This window comes from Rhinolophus sinicus, chromosome 3 (assembly GCF_057876585.1).
Source record: "Rhinolophus sinicus isolate RSI-liver-muscle chromosome 3, RSI-T2T, whole genome shotgun sequence".
Lineage (NCBI taxonomy): Eukaryota > Metazoa > Chordata > Mammalia > Chiroptera > Rhinolophidae > Rhinolophus > Rhinolophus sinicus.
The window spans coordinates 192774722-192800602 of NC_142503.1; the positions used below are offsets into that span (position 1 = coordinate 192774722).

At 40.5% G+C, this 25881-nt stretch overlaps 1 protein-coding gene across 17 annotated transcripts in view; it reads left to right on the plus strand.

Annotated features, from left to right (window-relative positions):
• Positions 1 to 24866, plus strand: part of UNC79 (unc-79 subunit of NALCN channel complex) — a 233386-nt gene extending 208520 nt beyond the window's left edge. For all 17 annotated transcript variants that reach the window (XM_019745590.3, XM_074327017.2, XM_019745539.3 and 14 more), the window contains 8 exons: positions 1636 to 1713; positions 6279 to 6368; positions 8428 to 8603; positions 9580 to 9766; positions 11225 to 11422; positions 13251 to 13328; positions 21962 to 22003; positions 23690 to 24866. In XM_019745590.3, the coding sequence (XP_019601149.3) occupies positions 1636 to 1713; positions 6279 to 6368; positions 8428 to 8603; positions 9580 to 9766; positions 11225 to 11422; positions 13251 to 13328; positions 21962 to 22003; positions 23690 to 23890 (1050 nt within the window). In that variant the 3' untranslated portion in view covers positions 23891 to 24866. The remainder of the gene's footprint in view (positions 1 to 1635; positions 1714 to 6278; positions 6369 to 8427; positions 8604 to 9579; positions 9767 to 11224; positions 11423 to 13250; positions 13329 to 21961; positions 22004 to 23689) is intronic.
• Positions 24867 to 25881: the final 1015 nt, after the last annotated feature.

Genomic DNA, 25881 nt, shown 5'->3' on the forward strand with positions numbered 1-25881 from the left:
TATGTACTTCTATCAGAGTTTTAAATTCCAGGTTTTGGCCAAAGTGATAGGCTTTAACTTTCTTAAAATCCTGATTTATATACTTTTCCTTATATTAGAAATAAGCCCAAGTTAGGAGAGCATTCATAAATAAAATAATGGAAAATTTTATGTATTCCCCGGATGTTACTAGCTGGCACTTGCTTTTCTAGATTCCGAGTTAATGGCCCAATGGATTCTTCGTCTTTCTGGAACTATATTTGAGGCACATGGAAATGACAGGATGTGAGCGTGGAGATGTGTGTCCACTCCTGCCATGTGGCTTTCGAGACAGCTCTGCTTGCTGTCCTCTTACCCCTGCTCAGTTATCTGTACTGACAGCCTTTGGCTCAGAGCTCCTCGTTGTTAGCCAAAACCTGCTGCTTATTAATAATGCTTTGATTCTGACCCCTGATTGGCCTGCAGTGTGCTAGTTCCTGTTCCTTTGTCGGGCCTCCTTGAGATTTTCTCTGTGACCCTAACCCATATTCTCCCCAGTTTGACAGGGACGAGCCTGCCTAGCTGAATTCATCTCGTCATCTTGACATACCTAATTTTTCTGTGCTCTTCCACTGTGAGAGTGAAATGGATTAGAAGGAAGAGCTGTCAGTGTCAGAGCTTCCCTCAGAGCCTCTGAACCCTGCCTACGAGCCTTAGCTTTGGATCCCAAAGTGGTTGGGGCCACTGGGCAGAGGCCAGGACAGAGAAATGAACCAGGAAATTCTTGCTCATAGCAAACTCTACAGGCTTCATGTTCAACTTTTGCCCTAAAACCATTAATAAATAGTGGGATGTTGCATTACGTGGGAAATACCTGTAAAAATCTGTAAAAAAAAAAAGAAATTTAATTGTAATCTGGCAAACCCATCCTCATCGTGATCTCAAGTCATAATTGATTAATCGATTCATTTCACAAACTCTTGCTGAGCCCTTCTGAGACGTTAGGCACAAAGCTAGTGCTGGGGGCCGGGTGAGGTGCATTGAATCTGCTCTCCAAGAGCTCGTAGCAGGTTAAGGAACAAACTCATAGGCCATTGCAATCTAATGTCATGAGTGTTACAATGGAAGTGTGAAAAGTCCTGTGGGGACACCAGCCAGGAGGTGGGGTCATGATCAGCACAGAGGAGAGGCATGAATGGAATGGGAGAAGGGAGACCAGAGACTGTCAGCGGCCTTGGAGAGGAAGACACAGCTAGAATACTCGCTCTGAGGCTGATTGTTCTTCAGTTTTCATTCTAAATGTATGATATAATGATTGAAGTCTGAGAAAAAAAATCTATGAGCATTCAGAAACTGTCAAGAGTGCTAAAGAATAAATAGAATAACTTCAGAATACATCCGATAGTGCTGACATCTTTCCTTTCTTCCTCGACCAGATACACCATTTCAGTGCCACTTAGCTGTCTGGGTAAAGTGAGAATCTGTGTGTTCATCTCAGTACTGTGATTCTGAGTTTCTGAGAGGAATGAACTGTCGTGCTTAGCAAGGACCATAAATCCAGGGCAGATTTTCACAAAAGCAAACACTAATGAATTTAAGCCAAGTTAATACAATTATAGACGACTTATTACTGTCCAAATGCTCTTCAAAATAATTATCCTTTCAATTTCTTATTAGTTTATTTGTGCAGATGCTGGAACCAAACTAGCTGAGTCAACAATCCTGAGCAAGCAGATGATCGCCTCTGTACCTGGAGTAAGTCGGACTGAATTAATTGTCTACACTGTATATTTCTTCTCATTTCCTCGTTTAGCAAAAAAGTATTTTTGGCCTGTGGCCTGGTTCACTTTGATAGAACAAACACTACAAAATTGAAAACATGTTAGCATCTTTTAAAAAAGAGCACTAACGAAAATTTAATCCAAGCCCCTGGCAACTTTTAATTCCAGGAAACATGACTGAAATTGAAGCAGAGAGTTAAGGAAAGAAATGACCAGACATACGGAATAGATTTGATTACAGTTCAGTTTTTCCAGAATCAATTTTCTTATGTTGGCTCCCATTAACCCATTTGATTTAACTACTTCCAAGAAGAAATAAGTATGGTAATACCTTGTTTTCTTTTATAATGTTTCCTCTGAAAATTAAAAAATTTCCATTATTATCAACTACTGAACTATTTGGTAAAGTACATTATGATTCTCATTGACAAGACTGAAGATGAGAAATCACAATTGCTTACTAAAAGCAAGTTTATTGTAACACATTCAGAAACTTCAGATTTCCAGATTAATTGTTCATTGAAAACAATTATTTAAATTTTCAGTAGAAAAAAATTTAAATAAAGGAAAAAGATCACCTATAATTCTTCTGCCTTAAAATGAGAACTCCATTGTTTTAGAATATTTTTCATTGTCTTGATCTATTCAGTATCCTAATTAGCTTATTCCCATATGGTTGGAAATTTATATACTGTCCAGTTTCTTTGCTAGTACATATATATTCCTACAAAGAACATCTTTACCTTTATTTTGAATTATATCCTTCGGACAAATTTCTTAGTCAAAGAGTAGGAATGTTTGAATGGTATGTATTCTCATACTGTTTTCCAAAAGGGTTTTATTAACTTACATTTATAAGTATTCCAGTTTTACCCACAATGCTAAACATTTTTTTAAATACTATTTATTTATTTAGTTTTTGATATGGAGAAATTTTATGAGAGAGGAAACATCTTTCAACACAGATAATTTTACTGTTAACATGTTAATGTATTTTCTTTTTCTATGTATAGTTGTGTAAACACAGTTGAAACCATAATATAAGTGCCACTTTGGCTTCATATGTCGTAAGCATTTTCCCTAAGGTTTAATGGCTCCATTGTATTATCTCATTTGAATGTACCATAGAATAGTGGTTAAGAGTGTGGGGGCTAGATTCACACCAGAGAATGAGGTCTGCCCTTTACTAGCTGTGTGATCAGGAAAGTTATTTAATGTACGAGTATGATTCTTTGATTTGTATTATCTGTAGAAGGGGACATAACAGGGCCCAATATCTAGGCTGAGGATTGAATGAGATAATGCATGTCAAACATATTAGCATAGTGCCAGACATATAAGTGCTGAGTAAACATTAACTCTTAATATTAACGAACATTAATTATTTTTGCTATTTTAGTATTGTCATTATTCTGCAAGATGATAACTACCTTTGTGCTTAAATCTTTATCCATATTTTAGACTATTTCTTTATAATAGATTTCTGGGAGTAGAATTGCTAGACTGTTTTTAAAGAGTTCTTAATAGTAATGTAAGATGCTATGAAATAAAATGCCAATATCTCAGTGACAACACACAGAAAGTTTATTGTTTGCTAATGTGAAGTTTAAATAGGTATCTTGATTAGTAGAGGGAGGGGACTTCCATATGAGCACTTAGGGATGTTCCTTCCATCGTGTGCAGTCGTCTATAATCAGCTGGTGGTTGGGAAAAGGGAAGAGACTATGGCACGCGGAAGGTTTCCATGGGGCAGGTCTAAATGTGATGCATATTTCTTCTACTCACATTTCATTGGGTAGAACTCAGTCACATGGCCACACCTAACTGGAAAGGAAGATGGGAAATATGGTCTAGTTGCATGCTGGGGAAGACGAGAAATGGTTCTGTGAGTAGCTAGCCAGTCTCTGCTGCACACGCACTGGTTTCCTTATTGTTTAATTCTTTAACACTCAGTATTTGCTAGCTATGTGATAGCTAAAAGATAATATCCTTAGTATATAAAACATTTATTGAAATCAACAAGTAAAAGACAAACATTTCAATAACAACCAAAAAGCAAAAACTTGTAAGAATCCACATAGAGGATCCACATATAGAACCCTCTCCAATGACCAATAAGCCGTTCAAAATATACCTTTTACCCTCACTAGCCATCAGTGAACTGTAAAATATTAGAATATTAAAAAATATAAAACTTAAAATCAGCCAGTAAATCAGCAGGTTTTTCTTAATGAATAAACTTGTTGTTGATGAAGTGAAACAAGCATCCTTATAAGCTACTGGTGGTAATGAAAAATGGTACAACCATGCTGAAGAACAGCTTGACAATTTACTTCTGTGAATATAGATTCAGGAAAATAATTAAATGTGCACATAAGGAATTATACACAAGTATATTTATTAAAGCAGCATTTAAAATAGCAAAAATATGAAAACAAAGTATGTCCAACTGTTTAAATAAAATAAGGTATATCTCTAAGATAGACTATTAGGTGGTTACCAAGTCAATTTTTCAAAGAATATTTAATTAATTGGAAAAATGCTTATGGTGGATTTATTTTAAAAGCAGGTTAGAAAAAATTACCTCAGTCTTATAAAAATTATATGTATATGTGTATGTTACATGCACTCAAAAGAACTTGGACAGTGGCTGTCTCACAGGTGAAGGACAGGAGTTAGGATTATGGTGATTTTTCTTTTTCTTTTTATTAATTTGTATTTTCCAAGTTTCCCACATTGAGCACGTTACTTTTATAATCTAAGCAACGTAACTTTAAAAATCAGACATAAGTTTTGAGGAAGAATTGGCTATGATTCACTTCAGTTCATGTTTTTGAATTTACAGTATGTTTTCAACACCTTTACCATAACTTTTCTTATTGAAATAAATATAGGCTTTCTGAAACAAGGGGAGATTGACTTTTTTTTTTTAATAACACCTAAAATTATACTTACATTTTGCAGAGTTAAAAAAAGGTGGGGCGTGATATTGGATATTATATGCTTTGTTTTATAAGTGTAGATGGCTCACTAAGACTATCCTGATTACAAAGTTTATTTTGAGGCTCTTGTTAGATGAGTTGCTGTCTCTCGAGCAAAAGTAACTGGGTAATAGTAAATTCTTTGCTCTCATTTTTTGCAATTTAAACTTAAAGACAAGTATTGAATAATGCACCTGGTAATTATTTTCTATGACATTTGCCTACTTGAAATGGTATAAAATATTGCCTGTGAATGAAACAAATCCCTTTCAAGAATTGCAAGAACAGAGTATATGCTCCTATTTGCATGACATGTGAAAGGTCAGAGAAAATGGAATAAATTGGGGGGAAATCCTTTCTTGCACTAAAGGATTAATATTCCAAAAGCAGAAACACAATAACCTTTTATAATTCCTTCACTTGAATTAAATTAAAAGAAGAAAACCTTAGAACGTATGAAATGCTTGGAAAACACTCTGACAGAGCTGCCAGTTGACCTTATTTTACTGTTTGTTATCCTGTCAGAGGAACTGACAGGCGTAACATTCTAGAAGAGATAGAAGGTGATATAGTTCAGTGCTGTGCAGATTTACATGAATATGGGAAAATGATTTCTGACTGGGTGAGCTAGTTAAGTGTATAATGTTCCAGATTTTCCTAAAGAAAGCTAAGAAAAGCCTTAGCATAGTATTCAGATGGCTTCAAAGACGGCGCGCTTTTGATCCACTTTATATACCCTGCCTGATGGGTGGGTTCTCTCATGCAGCTTTGATGTAGCCGCCTGTCTGTTCATTTTTCCTTTTCTTTGCTTATAATCCTAAATTCACTGCATTGCCTCAAGAGAGCAGGCTTCTGCCATTTAATAACCTGAAACACAAGTGTACTTTCTTTTCCTTTGAAACTTCCCAAACACACTGCTAATATCTGGGGAAGATGACGGTTTCATTTCTTTCTGTATCCCTAGCAAGAATGCAACAGTAATACACTTATCTCTTTAATAGCATACCTACCATGTATAAGAGATAAACTGTGACTTGAATATAATTTTTTTTGACTCAGCAAACACGATATTTGTTTCCATACTTTAATAGAGAAAAGAGTCAAGATGCAGGTGGTAGAATTTGGTGGCACATTATTTTTTATGTGTTTCTAAGACTCCCTAGAGTGGTAAAGTGTTGCTGTAGTTTCAGGGTGATTCACGTCACAGACACTGAGACACATACCTCACCCCGTCTACAACTTTGTGTACCGACCTGTTTAAAAACAATCCAACAGAAACCAGTTAAATCACCCTATGGGAGAAAGCATGTAAATGCTGTCTCCCATAGGCCGTCCCTGTTTCTTTGCTCTCCGCCACAAACCTTGTATCAGTTTTTGTCCCAACTCTGGGCAGACAATCACAGACTATGCTGAGAGTAGTGGAGTGAGTCAGAAATCCAGAAAATGAAACAACTCATTAGCAAACAGTGTGAAACCAGAGCGAGACAATCAGGGCCGTCAGGGGAAAAATGAAGACAGCGCCTCAGCGCAGGCGACCCAGCGGTGTCTTGTGTTGCAGTGCGGGACGGCGGCCATGGAGTGTATGCGGCAGTACGTCGGCGAAGTGCTGGACTTCATGGCAGACATGCACATGCTGACCAAACTGAAGGTAAGCACACATACATCTGCCCATGTCTCAGGTTAACGAAACACACAGCCGTCGTTAGAGAGCTGAGCAGACCAGATGGGAATTGACAGTTACCTGGAGAAGCAGCTATTGAATGCGCCCCTTATCTGGGGAGTCAGAAGAACTGAGTGCCACCTGCACAAAGAGGGAAAGGAGAAAGGAAAGAATATTTACATAGCATCAGCTCTGTGCATAGCTTTACTTTTGCTATTTATTCAGTTTTCACAATGCCCCTATGAAGGTGTTATCTGCATTTTACAAATGTAGAAACTGAGGCCCAAGGTGGTGTAGTAATTTGCTCAAGGTCACACCACTGATAAGTAAGTGGTGGAGTCAGGGTTGACCTAAGGCTGTAGCGACTCCCAAACCATTAGCTTTCGCTATGCCACAGAGCCTCGTTTAACTCCTTAGAGTCACAGTGTCATTTGCAGAACAAGTCTACGGTAGTAATACCTACCTTTGCTCACTGTTACGAGGTTTCATGTGAAATAGTGCACATGAAGAGACTTGTAAACTGTAACACATTATGCAAAAGAAAGCTGTTTATGGTTTTGGTCTGCATTGAGCTTATCTTCTTTAAGAAAATAATTAAAGACAAGGGATGGAACAAACTTTCATTCGCATATGGGCAAAATCCCGGTTGTTGAGCTTATTGATGCTTTTGCTGGATAGATTGAATTGCTGATGCAAGCCCATTTCCCGGCCATGAGCGAACTGAGGAGCTAAAAGATTGATAGTCTGAGAAATCCGAGGAAGGCCCTGGCCAGAGGGCAGGAGAGAATCTAAACACGAGCCACCAGATTGCACTCTGGCATTAAATGATTCCTTTTTGATAAACAGGATCTAGTCATGCCAGAAGTTCATCAGCTAAAAATATGGTCCTTTCACTACCCAGCTCAGTTGCCAAACTCCGCTCACATGACCTGAGTGTTTCTTGGGACAGCAATAGATATGCAAATACTAAGGGGAAAGTAGAGTCAAAATTTAAACTGATGATTTCTCGCACTATCCAAACCCAGTCATTTCCGGGTAGGCTCCCTTAGCGTTTGATCACACACTGGTGACTGACTACTGACTGGGTGCCTACACTTAAAATGACTTTGATATACAAGAAAGAGGGAACGATTGTTACCTAAACATTTTTAGCTTGTTTTATATAGTCACTCTCAAAATACAGAAAAAAACAAGAAGAACCCACGAAGATCAAAAGGTTGGGGACATAGTCCACCCCTCTGATTTTACATAGTGTCAACAAACAGACGAGAAAGGTCCAGTGGCTTAGCTAAGTCTCTGTGACTAATTAGGACAGAACTGTGTCTAGAACCTACGTCTCAACTCCCAGTTCAGACGTGCTCTTTCCACTCGCTAAGCCACTCTGAGCAAAGACATTTTTCTAAATTAATTCAACAGATATGTATGGAGCACCTATAATGTACCAGGCCCTGTTCTAAGCATTTAGTAGAGATGCAACGATGAACCAAAACAGATAAGAGCAGTTGCCCTCATTTCTGGCAGAGGACGCCAGTGTTAATGCAAGTTTCATACAAACTGAAGTAAAATTGTGACTTTCACAGTTGCTCTGGAGACAGCAGCATGAGAGCTTCTAAAAGGATGGTACGATCTAGCCAGGGAGGTCAGAGAAGGCAGGCTTCCCAGAGGAAGTGACACTTGAGCTAAAATCCAAGCAATGAATAGCAGTTAAGTAGGTAAAGAAAGGCAGGAACAGTATTTCAGGCAGAGAAGAGCAAGAGCAAAAGCCAGTAATGGGAAGGAACCAGTGTAATCGGGACCGTAAGGAGGAAGGGTAAGATGCAGAAGTCTGCAGGAGCTGGAGCATTCTAGGCTTTGTAGGTTATGCTAAGGAATCTCTTTTTTCCTTTATCCTAAGAATGGTGGGAAGCCATGGAAGACGTTTCAGTGGGTTGTATGTTTGGGAGTAGTGATAGAAGGTGTGGAAGTGACAAGCCGATCTTTCTAAAGACTGCCCTGGAATGTGTCCTGGTACTCTGCCAAAGTCACAAAGCACTGTTTGGTTTTGTAGAGCCACATGAAGACATGTTCCCAGCCTCTGCATGAAGATACCTTTGGTGGACATCTCAAAGTTGGGCTGGCTCAGATCGCAGCCATGGAAATCTCTCGGGGCAACCACAGAGATAATAAGGCTGTGATTCGCTATCTGCCTTGGCTCTATCATCCCCCTTCCGCAATGCAACAAGGGTAAGACCCTTATTATTCCAGCGATGAGGGTAAATAAGGCAGGAAGCACCCTGAGCTTCCTGGGGCTCAGCGAGAGCTAATGAACGCACTGAAGATTTATGGGATGGGAATACGATTGGTTGGGAAGACGGAAATCGAGACTCACCCCCATACTTACTTGCTGACCCAGCAGCATTTTTGAATGTGAGCCCTTCATGACACGCTGCCAATAAAAGAAATTTGCCCTCATACAAAATCCTCAGACATCCTGAGGGTTGATGAAAACTTGGAGTTTAGAACTACCCTTTTAACTCTTAATTTCAACTCGTTAAATAAATTGATAGGTATTTATTGAGCACTTACATAAGCTTCTTCCTTCAAGCTTAGATTGTAGCTGGAACAAAATCTATAGCAGAAATGAAATCGAGTACAAGGAGGTGTGAGTCCCGGGTCCCACCTGCAAGGGAGGCTAAGAAGAGAGAGGTGCCCATGGGTAGTTTATTTGGGAGCTCAGAGCAGGCTCGAGCCTGCTATTTTCCATAGTTACTTAACTGGCTAAAGGAAAGGTTTGGAGTGGAGGGTGAGGAGGGCAGGAGGAGAAAATTATTGGAAAGCAGGAAAATGGGTGGCTGTGTGTTATATCTACCTCGTCCACTATTCCCTCCCCTCAAGTCGGGATGTCAAACTTTTTAATGACAGGGAAGGAAACAGCTTAGAAAGAGAAGCTAGTTAGAAAGGCAGCCAGGTTTGTGTAAGAATGGGATTTAATCCTCTGTCACTAATGGCTGCTCTTTACTCAAGAAGCTAAGATCCAGGATTAGAGTGGGAAACAAGAAAAACAGATACATCACTTTTTTAGCACTCTGTCACCTTGGTGTTTTGTTTTATGTATTTGTCTACAAGACCACACTTTTAATCCCTTCCATCAATAAGCATCTGTTGAGCACCCAGTGAAACAGAGAACATAAAATCATCTTTACACCTTCTTCTCTAATAGACCGAAAGAGTTCATCGAGTGCGTCTCCCACATCCGTCTGTTGTCCTGGCTGCTTCTCGGGTCCCTCACTCATAATGCAGTGTGTCCAAATGCCTCCTCTCCGTGCCTGCCCATACCTCTGGATGCAGGTTCCCATATTGCAGACCATCTTATTGTTATCCTGATTGGATTTCCAGAGCAATCAAAGGTAAGTGATTTTTGCAAGGTTAAGACCATATGCATCAAAATTGCTAATGGAAACCCTTATCAGCCAATTATGTTTCTCCTGAGAAGAAAATGCTTCTTATCACTGGACCTCCTGTGGATATTAGGAAAGCGAGTTTGTGCTAATGCCTTATTTAAAGTTGTTTCAATTCCCAGACTATCTTTTCTTCCCCCTAAATTGTTTTTTGGTTTACTTTTATGAAGATAAATTAGGGAGGGAAGCAAGAGTTAGCTTCCTAGGCATTTCTGTTTCAAAATAATGAAGAGAAATAAGAGGCTGGAAATAGAATAAAAATTCTGTGAGCAGTTTTTAGAACCAGATGTGAAGTGGAGGAAAATGTATGCTCTATCTAATTCTTCATGCATTATCTTTTCAACTCAAATCTCTAGGGCTATATGAAGATACAAAATGAAAATAAGAAGGCCAGTCGGGGATTCAATTGAAGTACACATTAGAATCACCTACACAGAGGAACTTTCTAAATTGTAGAGACAGATGATGTGCTTTAGGGAATAAAGCCCAAGGCAGGCATCAATCATGAGCCAGTACAAGCCAACTAGGCACATTGATACTAACCATCTGTGAGGAGCCAAGGGCCCTTCCCCGAGCTGAGGCAGATTCTGGGAGGTCCTGGTGGGTTGGGGCAGGACAAGCTGTCTCTGGGATAAAATACAGACCCATCCACACGACCTGAATGATGTTTGCAAGAGGAATTACGGAGTCCGTTTCTGACATTTCAACTTAGATCTGTGTTTGATTCCTAAGGATGGTACTTTGTTGATTTCGTGACCTTGAAACAGTTACTTAACCCCTCTGAGCTCCAGTTTTTTTTATCTGTGCAACAGATGAGGGGATGGTTTGAGAATTATGGGGGTGACCTATGAAAAGTCTGGGACGTTGCCGGTGCTCAGTCTGTCAGTGCTTACCACAGGCAGGAATACTATCTTTGCTGCTGCTGCTACTATTACTACTACTACTAGTAGTATAATTATTAAGTGCTGGGCAATGTGTTCATGTGTATCACTTCATTTACTCCTAACTACAACTCTCTGAGGAGAGTACTGTTATCCCCGTGTTACAGATGCGGGAACACCCTAAAATGGTAGAATGATTATTCTTCCTAGTCTAGTTTAGGGATGGGAATGTTAGTTTCATTAAAGGGCAGAGGAGTGGGTAGATTTATTCTGCAAACTACCGTGCCTTCTCTTTGAAAAGATGCTTTGTTCTCTAAGCACACTCCCACTGACCGAGTGAAGAGCGGCTTATCTTAAGGTGATGAATCACAAATTTGTGACTTGGAGCAAACTCCTTCGGCCTGGGATCACTTGGCTTCGCTGTGCGTGGGCTGTGCTCCTGCGAAGGCCAGAGCCACGCGAGGAGGGCGCAGGGAACAGCACAACCCACTAGAATGTAACAGTTCTTCCTTTTGTTTCTCTTCAGACCTCCGTGCTGCACATGTGTTCCCTCTTCCATGCATTTATCTTTGCTCAGCTCTGGACTGTGTATTGCGAACAAAGTGCCGTAGCTACAAACGTCCAAAGTCAGAATGAGTTCAGCTTCACAGCGATCCTGACGGCACTGGAGTTTTGGAGTAGGGTGACCCCCAGCATCCTCCAGCTGATGGCCCACAACAAAGTGGTGAGTTCACACATCTGCTTTCCCTCTTGGATGGCATCGCAACATGTGTAAACCACTCGCGTCCTCACACTACCCGTCTTCAAGAGCTCCATTGAAACATTACATAAATGGATTGATGAATTTTTACGTTATAAACTGGATGGTCTGTTCTCATTAAGGATTGCAAATGAAAAGTAAAGCAAACAAGTCAACTCAGTTAAAAACAATTTTTGTTTTCTCTGCCTAGTGTTGAAGGAAATGTGTATGAAACTTCCACCTTTAAGAGCTACTTGGGTGCTATAAATTCAGGAGTAGGAGGGAGAATCATATTACTTTTGGATTCCAAAGCAATTTGGAAAAACCCTAGTCAATTAGGTCACCTTCTGTGGTGTTTAAGAGCAAACCGACCAAAGGTACTCGTTCCACCCAGGGCTCAAAACCTGGAAAAAGCCTCACTTTTTTGAGTTACCCAGGAGGAACTAAGCTCCGCCGTCTTCAAATCCAGTTCTGTTTTAATATAGATGGTTCACCAAAAGGGGCTGCTCCAAACCTTACTGGAAAATATCTGGAGATGGTTAGCATGAGCCCACTTCATTGAATGAGCTTGGATTAGTCCTCGTGGGGTCACGGTTGGAGGGTGCATGGAAGGAATTTACAAGGGAAGCCTTTGGTTCAGTGTACTGCTTTGGAGAAGACTTCTGAGCTGGCACAGCAGCAGCCAGTGTCTTGGTTATGGGTCGAATTCATGTCTGCGAGGGGTAAGGGACCTGGGGGGACACCACAGAGATGAGCCCAGCATACTCAGAAATCCAACACTGCTGGGTCCACAAAAGGCATTCCAGAAGTGATTTTTGATTGAATATTAGTCTGAGAAATATTTTCTTTTAGGTCTAATTGGAAAGGGGATTATGTATTTTCTTTAGTGAAGCACTTTCTTTTCTTTAGAGAAGCAGATGCTATAAGACAATTCTGTATGGCAAGAGATGTTTTACTTCAATTTAAAGGACATTTATGTGAATATTTGGGGTGCACAAACAGTTCTGACTGTTATGGAGATAATTACATTTATTGGATCACAGAATGTTGGTGATGAAGCATTCTATTCTGATATTTTACAGACAATGAAACAAAGACTTCTACCTTAAGTCAGAGATTGAAAGTTTCCTTCTATTGTCATTTGTTTTTCGATGCCATTAATACTTCTTCAAAACTCTCTTGATAATCACATATTGCAAATGAATTGTGTATAAAGGATGTTATAAATGAATTTAAATGAATTTCATCCTGAAATTGTTTTTCCAACCACATAAACCAATCTGGTAAAATCCCCCTGGAATATTTAGAGTCCAGCCTTAGGGGTTTCTGACAAGGGATATCATCTCTACTGTACTTTTGAACTGCTGTAAGCGTGGTTGCCTTGTTCCATAGAGAACAAAGCCGCAAAGACAGAGGTGCAGTAAATTAAACAGCCATTCCAGATGATGAAACTGTGGAGAAAGGATGGCGACAGAGAAAAGGACCTAAGCCCAGAGAATTCTGTAGTTGGGAGTGAAGGAAGCAGAAGCCATTGATCCGATGTGAATCTCAGTGCAGGGCAGATTAGCAAGAGCAATACCTGAACGCCGCTGGCAGCCCGAGTTAGATGAGGAAGATTTGACAATTGCAGAACCTCTGGAGATTTAAAAATTCCATTTCTGGTTGAAGTTTTGAAGGGAAATATACACCACTCCTGTCTTCCTGTATAATCATTGTACAGAGAGACGTAATGGGAACAGGGCATGGGTTCTCTATGGCTGCAGACCAGGTTGCATGGTTTCTGTGTTACTGATTTTCACGTTTGTTGTTTCAGATGGTAGAAATGGTGTGTCTCCATGTGATTAGTTTAATGGAGGCATTGCAAGAATGCAATTCAACAATTTTTGTCAAGGTAGGAAAATCTTAAGATTTTTATAGACCATTTCTTGCTGCTAAAAATAAATGTGGATTTATTTTGAATGTGTCTTCTGAAGTGGAAAATAAAAGTGATTTAATTTTAACACTCAGAGTTGGGGCTTACACAGCACTTCAGGAAATGGTTATTGTCTTATTTTTGCTATTATTGCCCCACCACTGACCAACTCTAGCTAGATTAATTATGTCCGACCATGGTTGTATGTAACACAAGTAATTAAAATATTACTGGGGAATGTTGATCTGGAAATGACCCTTTAGTAATATAAATTGGTTGGAGGTGCCTTACCTCACCTGTCACCAAGATATCCAGAAAACCAAGGAAAAGAGTGTTTAACTCGGTCGCTAGTACTTTTCTCTAAGATGAATTAATTTAGTTTCTAATATTGCTATTCTAAACCATTATACAGCATATGAAAGTAATTGAAGCATTTGTCATCTCTCCAGTGACATCAGAAACAAGTTAGTGGGATGAAAAAATAAGAGTAAAGGAGAATTTGGTCTCTCACTCACTTTATCTTTCCATTTCCCCTTTTTCCTTTCCTTCCTATCATTCCACCTCTTTGTCTCACTAATTCTTTGTCCTTCCTCTTCTTGTATCACTTCCTTCTTTACCTTCCATGTAGATATTCCATTACCGGCCACCATCATGCAACCCTCACCACAGAGTGCATCACTTTGGAACCTTATAACTTGCTCCTTTGCCCCTTGTTAACTCCCTTCTTCGATAAAGGACTCTTTTCAAGTTAACTCATTTTCAGGGAAAATGTGACTGTTACCAAACTGCAAGGTGACTGCAAGGTACTCGGTTGGAATGGGTTAGATATAGCTTATCTAGCTTGATATTTAGTAGCAAAAGTCAGCATGATGAGAGAAACTACATGACTGACTCTTGGATGATCATACCTGATTTTATTTTTCACAGCTTTATTGAAGTATAACTTACATACAGTAAACTATACATATTTAAAGTGTACAGTTTGATAGGTCTTGACATATAGTACACCTGTGAAACCATTACCATAATCAAGATAATGAACATATCCATCACCCCCTAAAGTTTTCTTGTACCCGTTTTTAACCCTACTATTCCACCACTCCCTGTACCCCACCTCCCCATCCTCAGGCAACTACTGATCTGCTTTCTGTCACTACAGGTTAGTTTGTATTTTCTAGAATTTTATATAAATGGATTCACACAGTATGTGCTTTTTTTTTTCTTTTCTGTCTTTCTTTCTTTTTTTTTTCTGCCTTCTTTCACTCAGAAGAATTATCTTGAGGTTAATCCATGTTGTTTTATGTATCAATAGGTCATTTCTTTTTATTTCTGAGTCGTATTTCATTGTACGGAATACCACATTTTGTTTATCCATTCATTGGTTAATGGACATCTGAACTGTTTCCAGTTTGGGGCTATTACAAATAAAGCTGCTATGACTATTCATGTACAGATCTTTGTGTAGATACACGCTTTCATGTATGTTAGATAAATAACTAGGAGGGAATAGCTAGGCCCTGATAGGTGTGTAACTTTTAAGGAAATTGACACACTGTTTTCTACAGTGATTGTGCCCTGTGACATTCACATCAGCTCTGTATGACCATGCCAGTTCTCCACATCTTGGGAAGTAGTCTTTCTGTTTCCTGAAAAAAACTTGTGTTTATTTGGTATTATTTTTCCCTTAAATGTTAGGTAGAATTCACCAGTGGAACTTCCTGGGCTTAGAATTTGTTTTGCAGGAGGGTTTTAAATTACAGATTCAATTTCTTTAACAGATACAAGACTACTTAAGTTACCTGTTTTTCTTGAGTGATCTTTGGTAGTTTGTGTCTTTCAAAGAATTTGTCCATTTCTTCAGTGTAGTGACTTTTTCGGGTGTGAAGCTATTCATAATGTTCCCTTATTACATTTTTAATATCTGTAGGATCCGTAGTTATGCCACTTCTTTAATTACTGATATTGGTGATTGGTGACTTCTATATTTCTTTTTCTGTTCAGTCTGGATAGAGGTGTATCAATTTTAGTGAGCTTTTGATTAAAAAACACACAACAATAACCAGCTTTTGTTTGGTTTTCATTGATTTTCTTTCTTTTTCCGTTTTCTGTTTCAATGATTTGTTTATTGTTTTCTTTCTTCTCATTACTTTAGATTTAATTTGCTCCTTTTTTCCCTAGTTTCTAAAGGTAGAAGTGGAGTTCACTGATTTGATATTTTTTTCTTTTCTAGTGTAAGTGATTAGTACTATAAATTTCCCTCTAAATACTGGTTTAGCTGCATCCCACAATTTAGTATGTTGTGTTCTCATTTTATTCAGTTCAAAATACTTTTCTAACTTCCCTTTTGTTTTCTTTTTTGACCCATTGGTTATTTAGAAGTATATTATTTAGTTTCTAAATATTTGGGGATTTTCTGAAAATTTTCTGCTATGGATTTTTAATTTAATTGTACTGTGGTCAGACAACATACTTTGTATAATTTGAATTATTTTAAATTTATTTATTTTTCAATTACAGTTGACATTCAATATTATATTATATTAGTTTCAGGTGTGCAGCATAGTGGTTAGACATTTATATAACTTATGAAATGATCACCTGATAAGTCTAATATCCATTTGGCGCCATACCTAGTTATTAAAATATTACTGACTGTATTCCCTGTGCTGTACTTTACATCCCCATGACTATTTTATATCCACCATTTTGTTCTTAATCCCTTCACCTTTTTCACCCAGTCCTGCAACACCCTTCCTATCTGGCAACCATCAGTTTGTTCTCTGAATCTATGAGTCTGAACAACTTACCGAGACTTGTTTTATGGCCCAGAATATTGTCTCTCTTGGTAAATGCTCTATGTGCACTAGAAAAGACCATGCCTTCTGTTGTTGGGTATAGTTTTCTGTGTCAGTTGGCGCAAGCTTATTGGTAGTGTTGTTCAAACCTTCCATGTTCTTCCTTCTGTATACTTATTCTGTCAATTATTGAGAAAGTGATATTGAGATATCACAGTAATTGTGGAGTGATCTTTTTAGGTCTACCAATGTTTGCTTCATGTATTACGAAGCTCTACTTTTCGGTACATAAATGTTTAGGATTATTATGTCCTCTTAAAAAATTGAAATTATCAAATGATTCTCTTCATGCTCAGGAGTATTCTTTGCTTTGAAAGCTACTTTGATATTAAGAAAAGCTGTCCAGTTTTCTTTTGATTCATGTTAGGATGGTATATCTTTTCTATCCTTTTACATTTAACCTATTTGTGTCTTTATATTTAAAATGTATTTCTTATAGGCAACATATAGTTGGGTATTGGGTTTTTTAAAAAAAAATCTAATCTGACAATCTCTTGCTTTGAATTGGGGTTTTTAAACCATTTTCATTTAATGTGTTTTGTGATATTATTGAGCTTACATCTATCATCTTGCTATTTATTTTCTATATTTCTCATCTGTTCTTTGTCCCTTATTCCCTCTTTTTTCACTCTTTGGATTGAATTTTTAATGATTAAAATTTGGATATTATTGTCTCTTCTTTTTCTAGTTTCTTAAGATGGAAGCTGAGATCATTACTTGGAGAACCTTCTTTTCAATCGTCAGTGTTTAGCGCTCTAAATTTCCTAAGTACTGCTTGAGCTACATTCCTCCAAATTTTGATATGTTCTCATTTCCATTCAGTCCAAAATACTTTCTAATTTTCCTTAGGGTTTCTTCTTTGATCCATGGTTATTTAGAAGTGTGTTTTTCAGTTATTTTATTAGTTAGATGTCTTAGTGGTTGTTATTTTAGTGGTTGATTTAGAGTTTATAATATAAATTTTTAACTTATCACAATCTATCTTCAAGTAACATATTACCACTTCATGTATAGTATAAGAATATATAATAGTATACTTTCATTTTCCACCTTCTGGTTTTGTGCTATTATTGTCATACACTTTACTTCTACAAGTGTTATACACCAAACCATATATTATTATTAAATTTAGGTCATGTCTTAGATTAAAATTTTTTTAAATACTTATTTATATTTGCTATTATTTCCCTGATTATATTCGCCGTGTTCAGTGTTCTTCATTTCTTTCATCTTCCTTCTGCCCAAAGGAGTTCCTTTCCTAGTTCTTGTGCAGGTCTCCTGGTGATTAATTTCTTCAGCTTTTCTGTGTCTGAGAGTCTTACTTTGCCTTTTTGAGAGATGTTTTTGCTGGGTATTGAATTCTAAGTTTCGGATTTTTTCCTAGTACTTTAAAGATGTTGTTCCCCCGCTGTCTTCTTGTTTACCTTGTTTCCGGCAAGAAATCTGTAGCATTCTTTTTTTCTTCTGTCTGTGATACGTCTTTTTTCTTTGGCTGCTTTTAAGATTTTTCTCTTTATCGTTGTTAAACAGTTTGATGATGAAACAACTTGGTGTGGTTTACTTTATGTTTCTTGTGCTTGGGTTTGTTGAGCTTCTTAGATTTATAGTTTTCATTATATTTGGAAAAGAATCAGCCATTGTTTCTTTAGCTACTTTCTTCTATGTGCCTATTCAACATATTCAATATTTCCTTTACCTCCTTGACCATATTGACTAGAGTTATAGTAACTGTTTTAATGTCCTTGTCTACGAATTGTTATCTGTGTCATTTTTGGGTCTTCTCCAGTTGCTTGAGTTTTCTTCTCATTGTGGGTCACATTTTTCTGCTTCTTTGCATGCATGGTAACTTTTTTATTGAATTCCTGACATATTGAATTTGACTTTCTTGGGGGCTGGATATTTTTGCATTCCTATAAGTATTCTTGAGCTGTATTCTGTGACACAGTTAAATCACTTAGAAATGGTTTTATCCTTTGAGATTTGCTTTTAAGCTCATTAGGTGGGATCAAAGCAGCATTCTGTCTAGGGCTAATATTTCTTCACTACTCAGGTAATACCTTGAGTACTCTAATTGATGTTCTAGGATTTATAAGATTTTCCCACTCTACCTAGTAGAAACACAAACTATTGCTGGCCCTATGTGATCACCAGGGATTTTTCCCTCTAATCTTTTTGGGTTTTCTCATACGTGTGCACTGGTCAACTATTCAGCTGAAGACTCAAGGGAAACCCTATACACCTCTTCAGAGTTCTTCCTCTCTCTCTGCACCTTTTTCTCTCGAGGTCTCTGCCTTACAAACTCTAGCCACATTGGCCTCCCTGGACACCTGGCTCCATCTCCTCAACTCAGAAAGACCGCCAGGCTGTGCTCCTACCTGAAAATTTTCTAGGCTAATTGTAGGGTTCACCTTGTTTGTTTCCTCTCCCTCAGTGATCGCTGTTTGGCACTGCTGGTGCTCAGTGTCTGAAAATCGTTGTTTATAGATTCCATCTGGAATGTTAGTTGTTTCAGGCAGGTGGGTAAAGCAGGTCTTTGTTGCTCCATCTTTACTGAAAGAGAGAGTTTCACAACTAATTTTAATTTTGAGGGCTGCAACAGCATGGAGTGAAATGAACACAGTCCAACCAAGCAGGACAGCTTCGATTTATCCTGTAGCATAAACCAAGATAAGAGAAAAAGGTGTCACCTTTATTTGGTGAAAAACAATCTAGTTTTTTAAATGTCCTTCAGTTTTTCAGATATTGTTTCTGGAGAAGAAAAATCAAAACAAAACAGAACCCAACCAACTTTATCATAACATTACAGAGCTTAAAATACATTAGATCTAATTCTTACTGACAACTTTGTAGGAGCCAGTAGCAAAAGGGAACTGAAATGAATGTTACTCAATAAGTCAAATTAGCATTCCTAAAATAGGATGACTGCAGATTATATAATGCTATCAATAATCATGAGATTTAACCTGAAGCTTTAGTCATGTGATTTGTAAAGCATGAACCTGAAGGTCCTTTGGAGGTATATTTTAGAATCTTATGGTTAGATGGTACATGAATGGGGAAATAAAATACAAAAAAGCCTTCTAAAACCAACCTCTCTATTGCCTTGATTGCCTCACAGGCCCTTAACCCCAGGGACAGCACTGGAAAAGGTGTCCCCCAGGGTCAGAGTACTCAGTGCTCCCTGGTCCCTGCCCTCCTGGTCCCTCAGGGTTCTTAACTAGAGGTTAGTTCATGTATTTCCCTAAATATCAAGAGACATATGGGCCTGCTTCCATATCCAATATATCAAAAGTCAGTAGAAATCTGTAGACGTTAGCACCCTCAGGGCTTAGTTCTTGATGTATAAACATTGTGGAGGAAGCGGTTAGACTCATTAATTCTTTTCGCATTGAGAATGCCTGGATGAGCCAGTTCTACCAAGAGTCAGGAGCATAGCCTTATCTGGCACGGACATGTGTAATCCCACAGTTCTATTATGAGTGTTGGTGGCAGAGGGAGGCAGGGAGAGGGTGTCACTTCCTGATATTTTGCATTTTAGTCCCATTACATCTTCTGGGGCACACCATCCTTCATTTCTACACACAGTATTTATGTTAGAGGCTCAGTAGTAACTGGCTGCCACGTAAACACTGTTTTTAGGCGTAAACCTCACTGGAAGTCAAATTAGCAAATGATACACATCAGCAGACTGTTGAGAGCAGAACAACAGTCACATTTAGCCTTGGGAACAAAAGCACAGAGAGAAATGTCATTTATCACTTCAGCAAGTTTTTTTTTCTTTTTTCTTTTTAAAGTTTTGTTGAATTAAATGAGACCAGCAGCCTATGGCCATGACTAGTGAAGAGAGAGGTCATTTATACACTGTCCCCCATCCCCAAGGCTCTCTTCCTGGTTCTCTCATTTTATTCATTGCATCGCTGTCTTCCAGTTTGCCACGGCGACAAACCTCAGCCTTTTCTTTGGCTTTTCCTCACTCAAAGAGCAAACTAGTCCTCAGATGCTCACAGATGATCTCTGCAGGCAGCATCCTGCTCCATCCCAGAAGCCGTCTCTGCTCTTACCTGGACCATGGCGGCAGTCTCCACCCTGGGCCCCTGCCTCCTTCCTCCATCCTTCCTCAGTGGTCTTGGCCCGTTGGAGCACGGTCTGCTCGTGCTGCGTGGGCTCACCCATTGAATTTGGAATAAAATCCAAGCTCCTCATGTGGCATCCCAGGTCATCTGCCGGTAGATGACGAGAGGCCTCCCCTCTGCTTTTCTAACCTTGTTTTCCGTGGCCCTCCCCTGAGACCCATACCGTCCCGTATCGTGTGAAACCCTACCACCTCCTCACCTCTCCACACACTCCTGCCTCTAGGGTTTGCTTCCTGGGGTGCTCTTGTATTTCTTTGCTACAGCTGCTGAAACAGTTATGACACATTAGGTGTCGTAAACAACGGAAACTTACTATCTGCCAGTACTGGAGGCTGGAAGTCCAAGATCAAGGCGTCGGCAGGGCGGGTTCCTTCTGAGACTGGGAGGGAGCCCCTGCCCCAGCCTCTTCCCCAGCTCCGGGGGCGGCTGGCAGTCTTCAGTGCTCCTTGGCTTGTAGGTCTCTGCCTTCCTCTCACATGGCGTTCTCCCAGAGTGTGTCTGTGTCCAGACTTCCCCTTTTTATAAGGGACACTGGTCATACTGGGTTAGGGCCCATCCTACTCTAGAATGGCCTCATCTTAACTAATTACATCTGTGGTGACCCCATTTCCAAATAAAGTCACATCTGAGACGGGTAGGTTACAATATCTACTTGAGGGGACACAATTCAGTCCATAACAACTGTACTGTATTGGAATAGAGGGTTAGGAGGAGCAGGGAATGAAGTGATGTGATGCATAGTAACGTATTGAAGATCCAAGCAGCACTGAAATACAGAAACTAAAGAAGTCTGGTCCAAATCCGAACTCTTCGGACCATAGCCCCCCACCCCATTTAAATCCCACCAAACTAGAGTTCCGTGGGACACACGTTGGGCAACGTTGTCTTCTGTCCCTGACTTCCGGGTTTAGGAGGGCACAGGTATTTATTTACGTTCCAGAGGGCTGAAGTGTAGCTGAGAGCAAAGCAGACAGAGGAGCGCTGCTGCTGGAGGCTCTCGAGGGGCCGGGCACCCTGGGCCCTCCTGGGAAGGGCCTCAGCAGAGGGGCTAAGGGCCAGTCAGAGGTGGCAGAGGGCAGGCACCGCAGCCCTTCACTCTGACAGCCTCTCTCCCCGCCCACACTGCACAAAGCCCTGGCCTGACTCACTCTGGCCGTGTCTCACCTTCCACATCACAGCCAGGTGATTTCAGGGCTCGTCTCTTCCTGTCACTGAAGCATTTCAACCAGCCACTTCCCGGCAGTATTTTCTTAATGACTATGGGCAGATAGAGTCGCCACGCTCCTCGGAAACTCAGTTCTAAAGCTCCGTGGAGGAAACTGTGTTTCAAGAAAGTGAGGATTTAATTAAGTAAATACACATTTAGTTTCCTGTGCTTGGTCTCTTTTGAGAGACAATCCGTCGTTTAAAGTGTGTGTTCCAGGCACTCGTAGGGTTCTGATTAATCACCAAATGCCTCCAGCTCAACAGGGTTTGGCCTCAGGGAGACGTTTTTCTGGTAACGGGTAACTCTGCAGGAGGGGCCCACATCCTTTTGCAATGTTGAAGGGATCTGTTGTGACCCGAAGCTTAGGTGGGAGAAGGGAGACCAGCAATAACGAAGCCTCTGTGTTTCTCCACACAGCTGATCCCTATGTGGTTGCCAATGATTCAGTCAAATATCAAGGTGAGTCATGCCCGTGGACCAGAGGCTCAGTCCCTCCAGAGAGTGTCACGACATCACAGGGCTCGTTCATGCTCCACTTCCTGTGGAGAAACATGCATTCCACCTGCCCCTGGTCTTAGGGGGCTGCTAGTGCAGCAGACCCTGTGGGCCAGGTCAGAGGCCTGCGGGCTGAAGTGACAGTGGGAGCCATTGTCCTGCAGTTCACTGTTGATGAGGATGGAGGGGGGGGCGGGGATGCCAGAGTCTGGGTGAGTCTCAGTTACTGACTAGAATGGAGGCTGGACAGCTGTTCTACCTTCAAAGGATACCTGTGGGATCTGGGCCCAGGCATGTCCAGTGCTATTTCCTGGCCACTGAAATTGACTTTTTGGGATGGGAAAAATTCTATTAAGAAAGGATAGCTTTGAATGAATGGCAGAATTGGGCTCCAAGGAACCTGCTTGCCCTCTCATTCTTTTACACATGAGAAAAAGTCAGACGAGAAGGAAGAGTCGCTTGGACAGGGCCCTGCAGGCAGGAAGGAGAATAACCTGATAAGTGTATTTCCCACAGCCAGGTCCTACCTCGAGTGACACATCATCACGGTAGGGCCAAAGCTACTCCATGACCAGTAAATGCAGTTACTGGGGCTTGACATTAAGATGACAGAGCTAGCCACCAGCTCCATCCAAAACTGGGCCCTGTCTATGGAACTAGGAATATGAGGGTGGGGCAAGGGGAAAGATGGAAACCTTCTTGCTAAATTTCTTCTTAGAGTTGGGGAGGGATGCTAGTGGAAGGAAAGCGGGGACCTCAAGGTCCCCAGACACTGAGCGAGAAACGCAGCTATCAGCAGTGACTGCAGGCTGAGTCCTCATTCATGACGTTGTCCTGTTTGTGGCCACGGGTGGGTGCGTTGGCACTGCTAAAAACCTCATCTCATTTTTATTGTGCCAAGTGCTTGTCCTTCCACCTCAGGACATTCTAGGTTGCCTCTCACCCTGCCTGTTGGTAACCTGGTGGTTGACATTGCACGGACTGCTAAGAGTAGGCCCGCAGAATTGATGAAAAGCTCAGAAAATAAGTAGTTTACCACCTAGCTTCTTTGTGGGCATTAACATGAGAACAGAGATTATAACCATCACTAAAATGTCGTGAGCACTTACTGTGCGCCAAGTTTTGTTCTAAACCCTCTGTTAACGCATTTATTTTTACAAAAACCCCATGAAGTAAGTGTTACCAACCCCACCCTTTGCCCACGAGAAAATCCAAACAGACCAAAAAAGCTTGTTTTTAAAGTTGTCCACAGGGAAGCCAGGATTTAAACACAGGGAGCCCGGCGACAGAGCCAGGCCACTTCACCACGACACTAGGCTCATATGGTGACTGGCTCCTGGGGGACAAGTATAGGTCTCAGCCCCATACCTGGATGTCCGCTTTAAGTTCCTGTTGCAATAAATGAGTCAAGATGGGAATGGCATGGTTTGGATGGATTTGGGTCAGATTGATTTTACAAACATGGTGCTGGCCCATGTGCCCTGCCCAGAGCATTGCCACATTTGAGAGTGGGCCCTCTTCAGGCCAGACAGCCCCTGAACCATGTATAAGTTCTGCCTGCAGAAGTAGTCCAGGCGGGCAGTCCCTGGGTTGACAGTGAACGTTAGGGAAGCAAGAAACTAAATGGAATGCCTTGCCCTGTCTTAACAGCACCTATCGGCGGGACTCCAGCTTCGCCTCCAGGCCATTCAGAACAACGTCAACCACCACAGCCTGAGGACGCTGCCGGGCTCGGCCCAGAGCAGTGCCGGGTTGGTGGCCCTCCGCAAATGGCTGCAGTGTACCCAGTTCAAAATGGCGCAGGTGGAGATCCAGTCCTCAGAAGCAGCCTCTCAATTTTATCCTCTATGAGTGGACTCCTCGGCTCTCAGTGTCAACACTCTGGTTTAGCAATAATGGGTTTAAAAACAAAACAATTTGATCCAAGCAGGTTGGGGAACACATTGGTACTGTACATTCTCTTTCTAGTTTAGTAAAAGACGTGCAAAGGCCGGAGAGGGCCAAAAATGAAGCTTTCTTGCTACACATATTTCTGATGACTCCTTGGGCTATCTGATTAAGTGTTTCCTTACATTATTTTTTAAAAAACCAAATCATTTTTCTTTAACTAACTTCTATTTTTTTTAAGAAAAAAAAAATAGACTGGTGGGTACTCACAGAAAAGTTGTATAAGTCCCCCTGTTGCTATTTTTGATGATAGAGAATAAATAGGGTTTTTGAAACCTTTGTAGTGTTTTTTCTTAAAATCCACTCTTGGCAATGCAATAAAAAACCCGTCACCATAAGCCAGTGACACTTGACTGAAGCTTTTTGTCATTATCCTGGGAAAAGTGGCAGCTTGCAAGGACCATTACAAAGTGCACTTAGAAATTAGGTGGTTAAACTGTGCCAATTGGTTTCTTTGTTTTATAATATCATTTTCCAAAAGTGTCCAGTGAGTTTCATTCTTTTTCAAACTAGTTTTTCAACTCATTCGTTCTAGGCTGTACTTTCTTGTAAGCTTTATGATAACCACTTTAGTTTTGTGAATAATAAATTTTATTCTTTTGTTAATACTTGTATACAATTCAATTTAAAACTGTAGATTGCATACTGGACCAGACGATTCCCCACGCTGGCACAGAGCACTGCACCTGGAGTTATGTTTCATAAAACAGAATTTTAATAGTGTAAGAACACCAAGATTTAGCAGCACTGATACTTAGCATTTGACTGTGCATTCACAAATGGTATTTCTCTTCTCTCCCTGTAATGCACTGACTAAAAGAAGACTTAATATACATTTAAGCTGTGTACTGACATGCTATTAAATGCATTTTTTATTATCTTTGTGAGCCTGGGGTTTTTTAAAATCAGTGTATAGAGCTAGAGTTCAGTTCCTGACAACCATTTCTTCTAAACTTTTAAAACTCCTAATGTCCCTTAAGTACTAAAGTACGATTGTTGAGGATAAGGCTTCCTTTCAGATCATTTGGTGAGAGAAATACACAACTGATTTGAAGTCCATTCTCTCGGAAGGACTATAAGTGCATGAGACATTTTCTTAATGTTGGTGATTAAGAGGCTTCTCTTTTCTTCTGAGAAGTCTGATTAGCTTCATGCTTCTCAGGGGAAAACAAGTTCTCAAATGTTTAAGTGTTTCACGAGTTCTAGAAAGAGAGGTGGTAGATCATTCACCAGTGCGTCCCTATGTTGAGGGTACAGAAATGATCGTTCTGATTTACTAACGAACTCTTCTGAATGGCCTTCCTGCAGTCAGGACGCTCCTCTGTCCCAGTTGTGCTTGGTCATGCTTCCGTGAACATTTTATCTGGTATTTATAGGAAGTTGTGCATATATTCATCTCACTTGTAGACTCTGACAGCGTTCAGGGTATGTCCTGTCTCTGTAGCCCCAGGGTTTGGCATGTAGTAGGTATTTAACTAATGTCTATTGAACTGAATGGATTTGATGAAGCAACAGGTCTTTCTTGAGCTACCCAGTGGGCTCAGCAAGGGCTGAATTGTGGCATTCTCTTTTTGTGCAGAGGAGGAGGCCCTGGCTACTTTTCCTGTGAGGGTTTGACTGGCTTCCCACCCGGTCTCAGCTGGAGGCCCGGCTCTTGGCTAGTCTTGAGCCCACCCTGCCACGGGCAGCCTCCTGGATCTCGGTGGCCACCTCTTACCAGTAGACAAGGTCCACAGTCATTCACAGCTTCTCCAACCCCCTCTTTGCCTCATTCTTTGAATGGACTCTGCCTCAGTTTCCCTTTGTATTTGCATCCCCCCCCAAGGGCTGGAGATGAGCCCTTAACTCAGCCTTCTTGCCTCAGCCACCATCTAATGCTTCCTGTTTCCAGACCT